Source organism: Apus apus, chromosome 1 (genome assembly GCF_020740795.1).
Source record: "Apus apus isolate bApuApu2 chromosome 1, bApuApu2.pri.cur, whole genome shotgun sequence".
Lineage (NCBI taxonomy): Eukaryota > Metazoa > Chordata > Aves > Apodiformes > Apodidae > Apus > Apus apus.
Window position 1 is genome coordinate 182,910,151 of NC_067282.1, and position 12,885 is coordinate 182,923,035.

General features: G+C 39.9%; 2 protein-coding genes across 2 annotated transcripts in view; both read right to left on the bottom strand.

Moving 5' to 3' along the window:
• SLC13A1 (solute carrier family 13 member 1) overlaps positions 1 to 4,719 on the bottom strand; it is a 53,869-nt gene extending 49,150 nt beyond the window's left edge. Inside the window, exon 1 of the mRNA XM_051623070.1 lies at positions 4,650 to 4,719. The gene's annotated coding sequence lies outside the window, so the exon portion shown is untranslated. The remainder of the gene's footprint in view (positions 1 to 4,649) is intronic.
• Positions 4,720 to 8,974: 4,255 nt separating this feature from the next.
• The window catches only part of ATP6AP1 (ATPase H+ transporting accessory protein 1), a 52,058-nt gene continuing 48,147 nt past the window's right edge, over positions 8,975 to 12,885 (bottom strand). Inside the window, exons 9-10 of the mRNA XM_051631253.1 lie at positions 11,843 to 12,080; positions 8,975 to 9,694 (exon numbers count right to left, since the gene is read on the bottom strand). Of these exons, the coding sequence (XP_051487213.1) occupies positions 9,485 to 9,694; positions 11,843 to 12,080 (448 nt within the window). The 3' untranslated portion in view covers positions 8,975 to 9,484. The remainder of the gene's footprint in view (positions 9,695 to 11,842; positions 12,081 to 12,885) is intronic.

Here is a 12,885-nt window from a genome sequence, read left to right on the forward strand (position 1 = left end):
TTATAATCTCAGGACATCTGCCAGATAACATGTATTATCCTTGGGCAGAGGGGAAGAGGGACACCACAGTGCTGGCACATCCCCTGCCATAACACAAACAAGGGGTGCCTGACAACTGAAAGAAATCAATGCCAATTTGCTCAGAATTGCTTGGCAGAACAGCAATCACTTTACTGATTAAATCATCAGTCAACTAACAAGAGGTAAAATTCAAGTTAAAGGAAACTTCACAGTGTTGCTATGTAAAATTTTCTCTTCCATTCTCAAGCTGTTATGTGATCTTGTGAAATCATGCTTTGTTCTCTCAGAGCCTGTTGCCATGGAAGTGACTGAAATATTCCAAGTTAAGCACTATAGCCTCTATTTCCTAAACAAATAAGCAGCTTTTCCCTCTGCAAAGGACCACAAACAGTACTTGTGTTGCTCTCAGATATGCATTGCTCTTGCCAAAATATTTAAGCACCAAGCTCAGCTCTCAGCAATTGGGTCACCTAACAGGAAAGACCAGCTAGAAGATGCTGCCTTGTGTGTGGGTAGAAGGGAGATGTTCTGGAGTTTTGGACTTGAAAGTATTTTGAAATCAGACTAGGTCACCCCTCACTTCTGCCATTTACTTGCAAACAGGCCCATGGCAAACATGAAGAAAAGGAGAAACGAGGTGAGCTTCAACTCAGGCAAAGCTTGAAGTCAGATGTCCAGGTGGACAACACAGCCCCATGAACAAAAAGGAAGAAACAACAGAAGGCTCAATATTCAGCTGCCAAACCACTTTTACCTGTCAGGGAGCAGGATGATACCTTGATTTTTTGGAGAAGAGGGCTAGCTTGATATGCTTTTCAGAAACACTCTTTGTGTTCATGAGAGCATAGATAACTGCTGCTGTGCCTGCTGCCTGCAAGGACAGAGAGGGAGAGAGAAGGACCCCTTGTTTCCCTGCAATGGGGTGGACCTGAATGGCACAACATTCATTTGCCCTTGCTGATGCATTCAGAGAAAGCAACCAGGAGAATTGAGAGCAATCTGACACTGCAGAGTATCCCTCCGAGTCCCTTTTCAAAGAACAAATATAGCAGTGCTCACTTTTTCAGTAGAGTCAGACCCTTCAACAGTAGAAAAGCTTAACTCAGAGAAAAATCTGTTTACATGTTGTTTCTCACAACATATGGATTCCTACTGAACAAAGTTTATGGTGACAGAAACATTCCTGACATTTTAAAGCAGCTGCTGTGTTTTCCCTATTATTTATTTATGTATTATTCCCCATAGGAAGGAAACTGGGAAGAAGAGAAGAAATTCATCATCTTCACAGGTTTCTTATTCAAACTTTTGCAGCATTTCACAGACTTATACAGAAGTTCTGTATCCTGTGCAGTTCTTCCAATCTTATTCTAAGGATGCTGCATATTAGAATGATTTTTTTTTTCCCATTCCTCCATTTTCTAATTTCTAATTTGAATTGATCTACAACTGAGCAAGTACAGCCCTTCTGATCATACAGAGACCTCATGTTTGGCCCTCGGCTGTTGATCCTTCCAACTTCTTGGCTGAAAGGTTTTTGAGTAGATGGAAATTCTAGGTTGCTTGAGCTTACACAAATTGAAGTTTGGGAAAATTAGGCAATGACCTCTGTTCCTAACCACCTTGGCTAGGACTGGACAAGTCAGGTGCAGCCAATGAGCTGTTGCTGGGAGCTGCACTGGTGGGTGGCACTGGAGCAGCGGTTTTGCTTAGAGCTGGTGGGAGCACCACACTGCAGAGTAAGGATGCATAAATCTCCATAATTATTATGCAGGTTATTATCCATGAACCCTTGACATCATGCTGTAGCACACCAGTAAACAGAGGCAATGTTCTGTCAAAAAGCTGCAGTCTTTCCATACAAACAAAGCAGGTTCCATCCATACATTTTGATTTGGAGACCCTTCCTGTATCAGAGGCTTGTATTAGCATCTGGTATAAGTTAACTACCACCACAGCACCACCACTAGAGCAGGGTTACTGAGTTCCTTAACAGAAGTATCAAACAGGTAATTGTTTAATATTGGATATAGTATTTAAAGTCATCCTCCTTCCAAATGCAATAAACCAATGACAGTAATGAAATTATTTCACTTAGAACACTAATAACAGGCATCATCTGCTCTGTTGCAAGTGCTCTTTAGATTTCCTTTCCCACAAAGTGTGCAAAGGGCTGGAGCACAGATGATATTGCAATTGAAGCTCTGTGACAGCACCTTCAGGCAAGAGGCCCAATATATTACAATATCAGAGGAACACACAAGTTATAATTTTGATTCCTATGTATTCTGCAGGAACAAGAGTCCCACTGCACAGCAGCTGAATCCAGCCCTGGATTCGTGGCAGGCGCATACACTGCTGATTAGGCAAGGTGCAGATTTTACTTAATGAGTAACATGCAGTTCAGTCTTACTGAATCTTTGAAGTGAAACCTTTGGCTATTCCAGATGAAAATAATGACCCTACTGAAGGGAGTCCTTCACCTTTCTGATAAGTGAGGTGGTAAAAGTAACTAGCTCATGTGTTAACCAGGAGTTTCATAACAAACAGAAGATAGTAATTCAATAGTCAAAAAACTTGTGTCTTAATTTTTAGACACAAATTTTATCCATGGAATACTTTCAGATATTACAATTAAGAAAACTGACAGATAAACTTTCACTCGTTTATCTGTTGCCAGAAGCATGCTCAGCCCAAACATCTATGACCACTAAACCCTTTCTGCCCCCTTGAAATTCAGAGTGTTATAAAAGCTATTATAGCAGAAATGGGTTCAAACTATATCAGAACATGAGCAAAATTTAAATTCCCTGCTATATCCAATAAATATTTTTTTGTGCTATTTAGGGAAAAAAAATCCAATCAACCAACCAAAAATCCCCACTAACTTCTCTCCATTAAGGTATCTATTAATCACAATTATACTGCACAAATTGATAGCAGTAAGCCATTAAGGTCTAAATTCTGGCCTCAAAGCCAACCAGTACACCCCTAAAAAGTTCTGTGAAAATCTGAATCAATGAAAACTGATGCAACTGCTTCACTCTTGCTGTGTAAGTACACATCCACATCCACGAAAGCTCTATGAGCAAAAGCAGACCATCTATTTTGTAATCGTAACACTGGTTAGTCATAAAAAGATAGATGACTTCAACTGCCTGTTTCAAACACGCTGGGGTCCAATTCTGTCACTTCATGCATGTGGTAAGAAAAATGTGATGTAGCTGCAGGGTTTCCTCCTTCCACTCCCTTTCAGCTACCTCAGAGTTTCTGGAGGGCAGCCAAAGCAGTAGCTTCTGCCTTAGTTCACAGACAGCCCCAAAGAGAGGTTCTGGGAAAGAAGGCTGAGGTCTTGGGTGACTTTCCAAGACAGCCCAGCATCACACAGGTGTGCACACCCTCACCAGCAGAGGCAGTGCCCCTTGACACCACCCTTGCTTTTCCAGGCAAGGACTCTGGTAACCACTCAGAAGTGCAAGGACTCCCAATGTCTATTGAGGAAAAAAGTATGATCCATACTGCCCCCCCTCTTCCACATTTGTTTTTCCTCTTTTTCACTAAAGAGAAAGGCTGAGACCACTGGGGACCTGGGACATCCCTGTTCAATTGCAGTCTGAAGATACATAGTGAGAGAACAGGGCCAGAGCTGGATCTTGGTACTCTCCGAGGCATCTTCTGCTATTGACAGCCTTTCAGGGTCTTTCTAGCAGGGTATGAAATCGAGCACTCCTGAATTGGCCCTATTCAGTTATTAGCTGAACTGTGTTTAGGCATGCAGAGCCAGAAAATGCACCTCCTAAAATGGAGCCAGTCCTGCCTCTCAGGCTATTGGCAATGTAGTCTTTGATCCCAACAGGGCACACGGCTGCCTGCATGCTTTGGTTTCCCCCTTTGACAGCTATAATAAAAATCTTTCCCTGATATCACTATGTGTTAGGACATCAGTGTTTGCAGCTATCTGCTTTGCTCTACTGCCAGGATTTTATTACTCAGCAGCAGGAATGACAGACCCAGACAAGCATCTGCATCTCAGCTACTCTAGTGCAAAATATATTACATCTTGGTGTAAAAAGAGAGCACAGCAGTGTGAACTTAATGAATAGCTGAGGCACAAGTATATGTGAATGAAAGGCAGGGTAGATAGGGACAGTAAATAGCCCAAATCATGCCAGTATGCTTCAGTGAAAGATACTTGTCAGATAGCTAAATTGATCTGCTATCCATATGTATCCATATTTATCCAGAATAAAAAGGATACACAAAATTATAATTCAAACATCATATCCAAAATTCAACCTACCCACCTTCCAAACACACTTTTATGAAAGCAATTGTTTGGGTTTTTTACGTTGCAAACACTATTTTTGCAGTTTCCATTAACTAAAGAAAGTTGCATATGATGTCAAGGTGTCTGTACACCGTTCATTTTCAGTTGCTTCTGCATGGCTAGATAAGGGGGTATTAGGACAGACTCAAAATCAGTTTCCTAGTCTTCTGCTGGACACCCACATGGCCATTTGCAAAGAAGAAAATAGATGACCATTCAGTAAATTGTCTTCTGTTATGGCAATAACGAATGATAGATAAAACAGACTAAAACCAAGTTCAGCTATTATAATTCAAAAACATACCCGGTCCAGGGGTTAAACAGGTATCCAGTCAATCTGGAGCAGGGAACCTGTGTTCAAACAGAAGGCATACAAAAAGTTGTGGTGAGGAAAAGGAAGCCACTTCATTTGTAGGACATCAACAGCAGATGATTTGCTCCTGGGCTCAGTCACTGTCATAAGTCTCCTTTCCACCCACACAGGTAGGAAGACAAAGAAAGACAACATCCCACTGTGGAAATGAAAGACTACTTATGTAGGGAACCACCCCTTGGCAAGATCTCATTTCTTTTTTTTTTTTCTTTCCCCTGCAATTCAATAATTTTAAGCCTTTAGGAATCCAAGTTCTGAAGAAATAACTCTTTTTGTCCCTGATTTTGCTTTAAGTTTTGATAAGGAACCAACTCATCTGAGAGCAGAACCTTTATTAGCAAACTGAAGGTCAGGTTCCTTTACTGGAAGGTACCAGATACCACAGGATTGTTTGGCATTGAGCAGACTGAAGGTGTTGGGGTTTGCCTCTCACTAGCAAATCTATTTCAACTGGCAATAAATTAATTTTACATAACTCTGTTTTGTCTCTGATAGTAACTGATCAGTGGTATCCCTGTCTTTACCTTCACCCACGAGCTTCTCCATCTTGTTTTCTCTCCCTGTCCTGTTGAAGCATGGGAGTGAGAAGGCAGCTGAGTGGGCATCTGGCAGCCAGCCAGGGTCAACCCACCACACCATGCAACAGAAAAAACAGACTTCAGAAAAGGAGCCCCTGCCCTGTATGTGGGTTGTTTCATCCTCTTGCTCAATTTAAGGATGAGATTATCGCTACAATTGCCTCCACAATCATCACCACCTGCTGAGACTACTGCTTTTTGCCAGCAGTGACCAGTATTCAACATTCAGGCTTCTTCTTGCAACTGATTATCTTAGGAGTTAGCTTCTCATGGTCATTTATTGTTTTCAGCATCTCTGGTTTCCCCTGCTTGATCCCCGTTTATGCTGAAACAATTACAGAGCCCAGTAATACCTGGACACTGCCCAACAATTCAGCTGATTTTGATTTGCATATAATTATTTACCAGTCACCCAGAAGGAAAGGAGGAGACAATGACTTTATTGAATGTTCCCTTGACAGATGGGTTGACTTACCTTCTTCTACTGCTTACATTAAAATACTACTCTTGTACTATTTCTATTATAATTCTATTTCATTGTAAGTCATTGCTGGGTTTCCCTGTGATTTGTAATACAAGTAATTTTACACGTAGAGAAACCAAAAGACGAGGACACAAAACAAACCTCTATCAGGTCAGAAGGTTCGGATTCTATCTCTATCTCAGCTGTACCCTGTAACAAATGATAATTTTGTGAAAAAATACTTTAAGTTATGGCTTCAGGACTTGTGTTAAGGTTTTGGATTTTTTGTTGGTTTTCATCTTGATTTTTCATAGTTAAATTGACTTTTTTCAAGTTGTCCCATAGTTTTTTGATAGTATATGAGATTTTTTCTTCATAGTTTCATTTCTTCATGTATTTCAAAGCAAACAAAAAGCTTCTACTTTTATAACTGATGCTCTTCCCCATCATCACCTCAACCTTTTTTGGAAATCAGTACTTCTTGTAGGGGGGGACACCCTAAGAGCTCTCACCTTGCAGACAGCACTAATATTCTGGCTGGAAGAGCTCCAATAGCAGGCATGTTCTAACAAGTGCATCTGTGAATAAGCTGAATTATGAAATCCTAAGTACACAGACCCGGAAGCTCCCTGACAGGTTTCAGACTTTATTCAGAAAGGTAAACAGAGACAAGCAAGTGCAAAATCCTGCTAGAATTTCTTGAAGCCTGTCTCTATTTAAAAGGAAGGAATCTGGCCTGCTGGAATCAGTGATCTTTACTGTCTTTGTCTTCAGCCACAGGGCAGCATGGCGTGCAGCTGCAAGGGTTTGAGATGGCATGGGGACTCCAATAGCACACCTGGCCTCCTGAGGTGATGCACTGGATGTCCATAGTGAGGTGTTGGTAGCAGGGGCAGCCTATTTGACAGAGGCCAGAGCAGATGTGGTGGGCTTCTACCAGCCAGCTAGGGTCAACCCACCACAGGTGGACAGAAAGCAGTTCATCCTCTTCTAAGAGGGACTGGTCATTGTCCCCAGAGCCCAGTCCACCTGACCCTCTGAGACAAGTAGGGCTGTAGGCAGTTCCTTTCCTTTTCTGCTGTCCTTCCCAGCAGAGGCCTCACAAGGACACCACTAGCACATCAAAGGCTAAAACATGTGGCTTGAGCTTTCCATCGCAAGAGTATCCTAAATCACTACAGGAACAAACTGTATTACTCCAAAGGCCCTACTTGCCAAAGCATTAATGGTATCATTGTTGTAAGACAAGGTAGAATCACAGAATCACAGAATTACTGAGGCTGGAGAAGACCTCTGAGATCAAGTTCAGCCTATGACCTAACACCACCACATCAGCTAGACCAGGGCACTAAGTGCCACATCCAGACTCTTCTTAAACACCTCTAGGGATGGTGACTCCACCACTTCCCTGGGCAGTACCTTTTCTCTCAAAAAAAATGCCTTCCTCTTCACCCTGGCATGTGTAACATCAAACACAGCAGACCGTTCAGTCTGGCCCTTTTCAGAAGGCTGAAAGCAGTTTCGCTGAATCAGTGAAAAGCTAATCCAACAAACATTTATTTAAACATCTCTTTCAATCTGAGCTTCTGAAAGAAGTACAGCCTATATGAGGCTCTGTCTCGTACTCCTCTTCTCCAGAGTCCAGCCCAGGAAAGCAAGAGAAAATACAGAGATCCCCAGTGCAATGCTACAACTAGAACATTGTGAGCTCCAGGACAGTCCACAGGCTCAAGAGGATGCTAGATAAATTCATGGACCATAACTATAACCAGAGTTATAACATACAAGGACACAACCTCTGGCTGAGGAAGTCTCTGAGCTTAAATGGTGAAGAATAGGAAAACATCTGCAGGAATTAATACTACATGCCATCAATACTCATAGCACTGCTGGAGACAGATCCTGAGCTGGGCAGCCTTGTAAAGCTGTTCCTTCAGTTCTTCTGTATGACCACCGTTGAACAAAATCTGTTGCAAATTTTGTTGACTCTAGATAAAAGTCATAAGAAAGCTGTCTTCTACCAACCAAGTCATTTATAATACCCTTTCTCTCTTCTAGCTATCAGTTACATGACTATTATGCCAGTTTTCAATTGGCACACTACTGTAACTTGCTTTGAAGGGAGAATTAATAAAACAAGTTCAGTTGTCTCTCCTGGCAACTAATTTGTACAATTAAAATGTGCCTTTCTAACACTACGATTTTGTGTAGATCAAATGGCAGCATTCTTTGAGGTTTTGAAAAACATTTGGGTAAAATATTACAGCAGAGGAGTCATCTCTGCTAGTTAGATGAAAGCTTTCTTTTTGTTTTCCAGGTCAGGATTGAATGACTCGAGTGGAATAGCTTCAGACAGCATTTAATTTACTTCTTCGACTGCATAATAAAAATGTGACATCCAGGAATGATGGGTGGAAACTATTGTTGGTCTAATTAAATAGTTGACTTTAAGCGTCTCTCCTCTGTATCACTGTTCTATGACATGGATCAAGATCAGAATAGGTAGAATTTTTTTTCATGTGATAAAGGTAATTTTGTCAAAATGATATATTTTTGTTCTTTAAGTACTAATAGAACATGCACAATCATAGCAAAAAATTATGGAAGAAATATTTAAAATGTTATTTTTACTATTTACTACCATTTTACAATTGTTCTTTTACTATTTCCTAGCTTTTCATAACATTCAATAATTCACTTCATAGTCAGATTGCCCATTGGGAAGTCATAGTGCACAGTCTTAAGTGTTTTCAGACTTCTAGAATCACTGAGATGACCAGAAACATGTTCAGACTTAAACAGTACATTAGCACCGTGCTTCTACTGACTTTATATAATTATTTTTTTTCCATGCAAACTTCAGAACTACTCCAAATATACCTGGAAAAGGAGAGATGCTAAGAAAATTACCTTATTTCTGTTAAGACGCTGTCTGTACTGGCACATTGAATCATACTAGGTTATGACCTTGAACAGATGCATTCATTGCCATGACATCAAATACAATTTTGTGATCAGCTCAGACAAGGACCTATCTTGCTTAGTAACTATCAGCTGTCCATAGCTAAAACAAACACACGAGTTAGGGTTAATCAACATCATTCTCACAGGAACAAGACAGCACTACAGGGAAGCTAAACCTTTATCCACCCATTCTCATTTGTGCGACCACTTCTGAACAATGTTATGTATTTTGAAAAGACTTTTCAAGACTATTTTCTTAGTTACTTATACTTTATTAGTTCCATACATTTCTGGATGGTTTTCTCAAGAGAAAAACTGACAAAATGTTCACCCTTCTTAAGATGTAGCATCAACATGACATACTTACTAAAGAGCCTTTAGAGACACCAGTAGTTTCAATACATTGCTTCCTATACAGAAGTTATTTATCCTTGCCATTTATCTGTGTTGTGCTATCCTTTCTCTGCCAATAGTAGTTAATCTGAAGGTAGTTTGTAATGGTCTTTTCCATAGCCACATAAAAGTAATAACCTCTACAGCCTCACCTTGGACCCTTAACACAGAGAGCTGTTAACAAATGATGGTAATAGCAAGTAGGATTATTATTGTTGCCAAACATAAGGATCCTTTTTATAAATAGTTAAATTATCCCTTTCTGCTATGCTATCTTTTTAGTTTACACATATTATGAAGCAGAAAGGTTATAAAAATCATAGGTATCAGACCAGGAAAAGCCATAGCAGCATTAAGTTAATCTATGGCTACTCTGTCTGAGGAACTGACAGGGCTGGACCTTTGGGATCATCAAATCTGTTGTTTGTTGTGAGCTGCATGATCATATGGATTCCATAGGTCAGGATCCACAGCAGAAGTATGGATGTCACTAAGCCCATCCAGATTCCAGGAGTGAAGAAACCTGTACAGTCACTTGCATAGGAAAATTGGTTGTTTTCAATGTTGAAACCTTGAATCTGAAAACAAAAAAGGTATAAGATGAGTGAAATTAAGCATAGGCCCTACTTTTAGGATACATGTGGTAATCACAAAAAATGCACCTGGTAATTACCATTCACATTCTGTCCACTAAAAAAAAAGTGAGAACTCAATCCTCTGCATAATAAATTTCCAGATCCCCCTTTCACACAGGAAATTAAATTCATTTTTGGGCAAGAAGTAAATTCTCACTTCAGGAGTTCGTGTTTCTTTAAGAAGTAAAGTCCCAAAGGGATGTATGATCAGTACTGATAAACAAGGAAGAAGAAGACCACGGATTTCTTATTTTTCTGTTTTCCCAAACCATGATTACTCTATGCTTTATGATAAAAAAACCTGAAAGTTCTGTGGTAATGAGCTTGTACTTCCTGAGAAAGGTGTTCATACAAACACTGAAGAAATTAGTTTATGGCTTGCATACCATGCTACACCAGTAATCACTCAGGGTTTCAGTTCATCCATGGCTTAGGCACCTGAAGTTAATGTGTACGTAAGATTTGTGTTAAGACCAACGTCTATGCCTTCCAGAATGTCAATTAATACAACTATTATCATATGCAGAACTAAGGGCTATTTAAGTACTGAGGAAGTAAAGAAAATTTCAGCAATTCAAGCTTTTCTGGGCCTCTTAGAAGAATCTTTCCAAGTTAGATTATAGTAGTTAACTTGAAGACTGCCTGCTTTCACTGCAGGCAGGCAGACTTCTGATTAAAGCAGGATTAGTGAAAATAAGCTTTTGGGTTGGATAACTGTTTGCACAGTTTTAGAGAATACAGGTGATTACCAAAGCCTTTGCTCATTAAGCCACTGCATTGACAACATATGAGAATGTGAATAGGAGTCATGAAATGTAGTGTGAAAGGCTTATTTAGAATAAAAACAGAAAGCAGGTGATGATTTATGTGATTTATGTTCAAAAAATGGTTTGAAATTCTGGAAAACAATGCACACTTGTTACCACATTTACCAGAACTCTCTGAAGCACTTTACAGTTATATTTGGTTTAGAAAGGCTTTACCACTTCTGATTTAAAGCCAGAAATACTGAATTTCATTATGTCAATTGTACTGGATTTTTTTAAAGCAGGATTATGCTTATTGAACCTTCGAGTTTAATTGTACATTCTTAAAGTGCTATGTCTATTTTTAGGTGGGAAATGAAGTATATGCAGAGTTCTTTTATTGTTTTTCTGAAGCTTTATCATTTCTGTGGGGGAGTTAGATCCTTGGTGGGAGATGAAAATGTGACTCCTAGCAGCATTTCTAAGTATAGAAAAGTTAAAAATACTTACATGTGGCTATCTAATTTTTATGAATGTAAAAGCCTTTTGTATACAGGCCTCTGAACTGCAGAAGTTTTAATTTTAGAGTTTGAAACAGTGTAATCTGTCTTGGTTACACCACTCTGCATTTACTGCTAATTTTTAAAATATTTTTTGAATAGAGTTTTCCCATCGTTTGACCTTTGACAAAGCCTTCAAGTAAAACCTGTTGGTTTTGTGGCTCTTAAGTATACACTGAACATCTCTGAACATTTCTGAACTTAGCAATGTTTTGTCCTGGGCTGCAGGATCCAAACTGGGCCATGTGGGACCTGCTTCCAGGTGAAGTTCATGGCAAAGCTTACATTAAAAGTAATTGCACTGGGCTTTGTTTCTGTCTGTAGGAGTACAGACAGTCTATGTCACTGAAAACAGTCACCACACTAAGCTGTACTTTCCTAGGAAAACAAAGTGCAAAGAAATCAAATAAAATCAAAGCGAGCAGCAGAAAGCCCCCCACCTAAGAAGTCCATGTTTCCAAGAGCAGCCCAATTCATTAAACAGGCATGGGGACTTAGTCATTCTTTGCCTGATTAACCGCATTTGGTTTTATTACTTTTTCTTTTCTGTAGACAACTTCATAGTGTTTTGTTTTTCAAAGCTGCGCTTTCATGTCCTTACTGTTCAGCAACTGCCATCTTTTTTACTCCTTATTGAACAGCTCACCTCAGGGGAACAGCTTTTCTTTTACATTTTCCCTCAGGCTGAAATGAAGGTAAGGGCATTATGAATGTGTGTCATTCAGCACCTACAACAGCAAGTAACAGTTCTTGGAATTATCTCTGAAATGGCAATGTGTACTTACTTGAAACTTGGAAATGAAAACATCCCAGTTTTTTGCCTCATTGTTGGATGGAATCAGCCTTGCAGAATAGAGATTGCTTGTTCCCACCAGCTGACAATGAAATGAATACTCTGCAGGAGCAGAGATGACAGAAACACTAAATTTAGCAAACATTTCTCCATCTTGCACAATCTCAACTGAATCTAAAGTGGACCAATTTCGAGCTGAGCCTCCATAGAACTTGTTGGTCATTAAAAACCTGGAAAGACAACGGAGGGAAAAAAACCATCAAAATGACAGAAGGAAAAAGTTAAAATTCCTTTGATAGAAGTACTGGTTGCAGATGAAAGTTCACAATTGCTAGCTGCAGACATCACAGTTGGTATCTTAGCTTGGCCTCCCATGTTATTAGGATTGTTCATAAGTGAAGAGGCTCTGTGAATACGTTTTACTGTTTCTTAAGAGTTTAATCTCGCAAGCACAGACTTCCATACCTGTGGCAGGCAAGGAGCAAATGTGATTTCATTCTTTGAGGGCCTCTGCCAGTGCACTATTTCATCAGTTACCAACACTTTACAATCAGAGGAGCAGAACCAGAGAGACTGTCAGCAGGAAGCTCTCAATAAACATTTTATGGGATTTTTTGAAAATTGCTTTTATGATAGGTACAGGCATGGTAACCATTCTGATTTATCATCGCAATTCTTCCTTGGCTCAGATGCCTAAATGGCAATTTCCTTTGCAAATATCTGAATTTGCAGTAGAAGACAGTGTTTTCTCTCACTAGAGGGTGGGGAGGGGTCATCAGCCTTAGTTTCCCAATTTGTAGTGGGTTAGGCACAAATTAGTACTTTCTCTTTTTGCAAAGGTCCATATCTGGGTGGTACTGCAGCAGTCTCCAATAGTTTATAAGCATGGGATTTTTACTACCACTGCAATCTGAACACCTCCCAAATGTTCTGAAACAGAAGTAATTGAGAACATCCAGTAGTACATCCTGATCTTTTACAGATCAGGACAATGTCCTAGTCTTTACCACTTTTCACCCAGTTACTTTTAGGTAT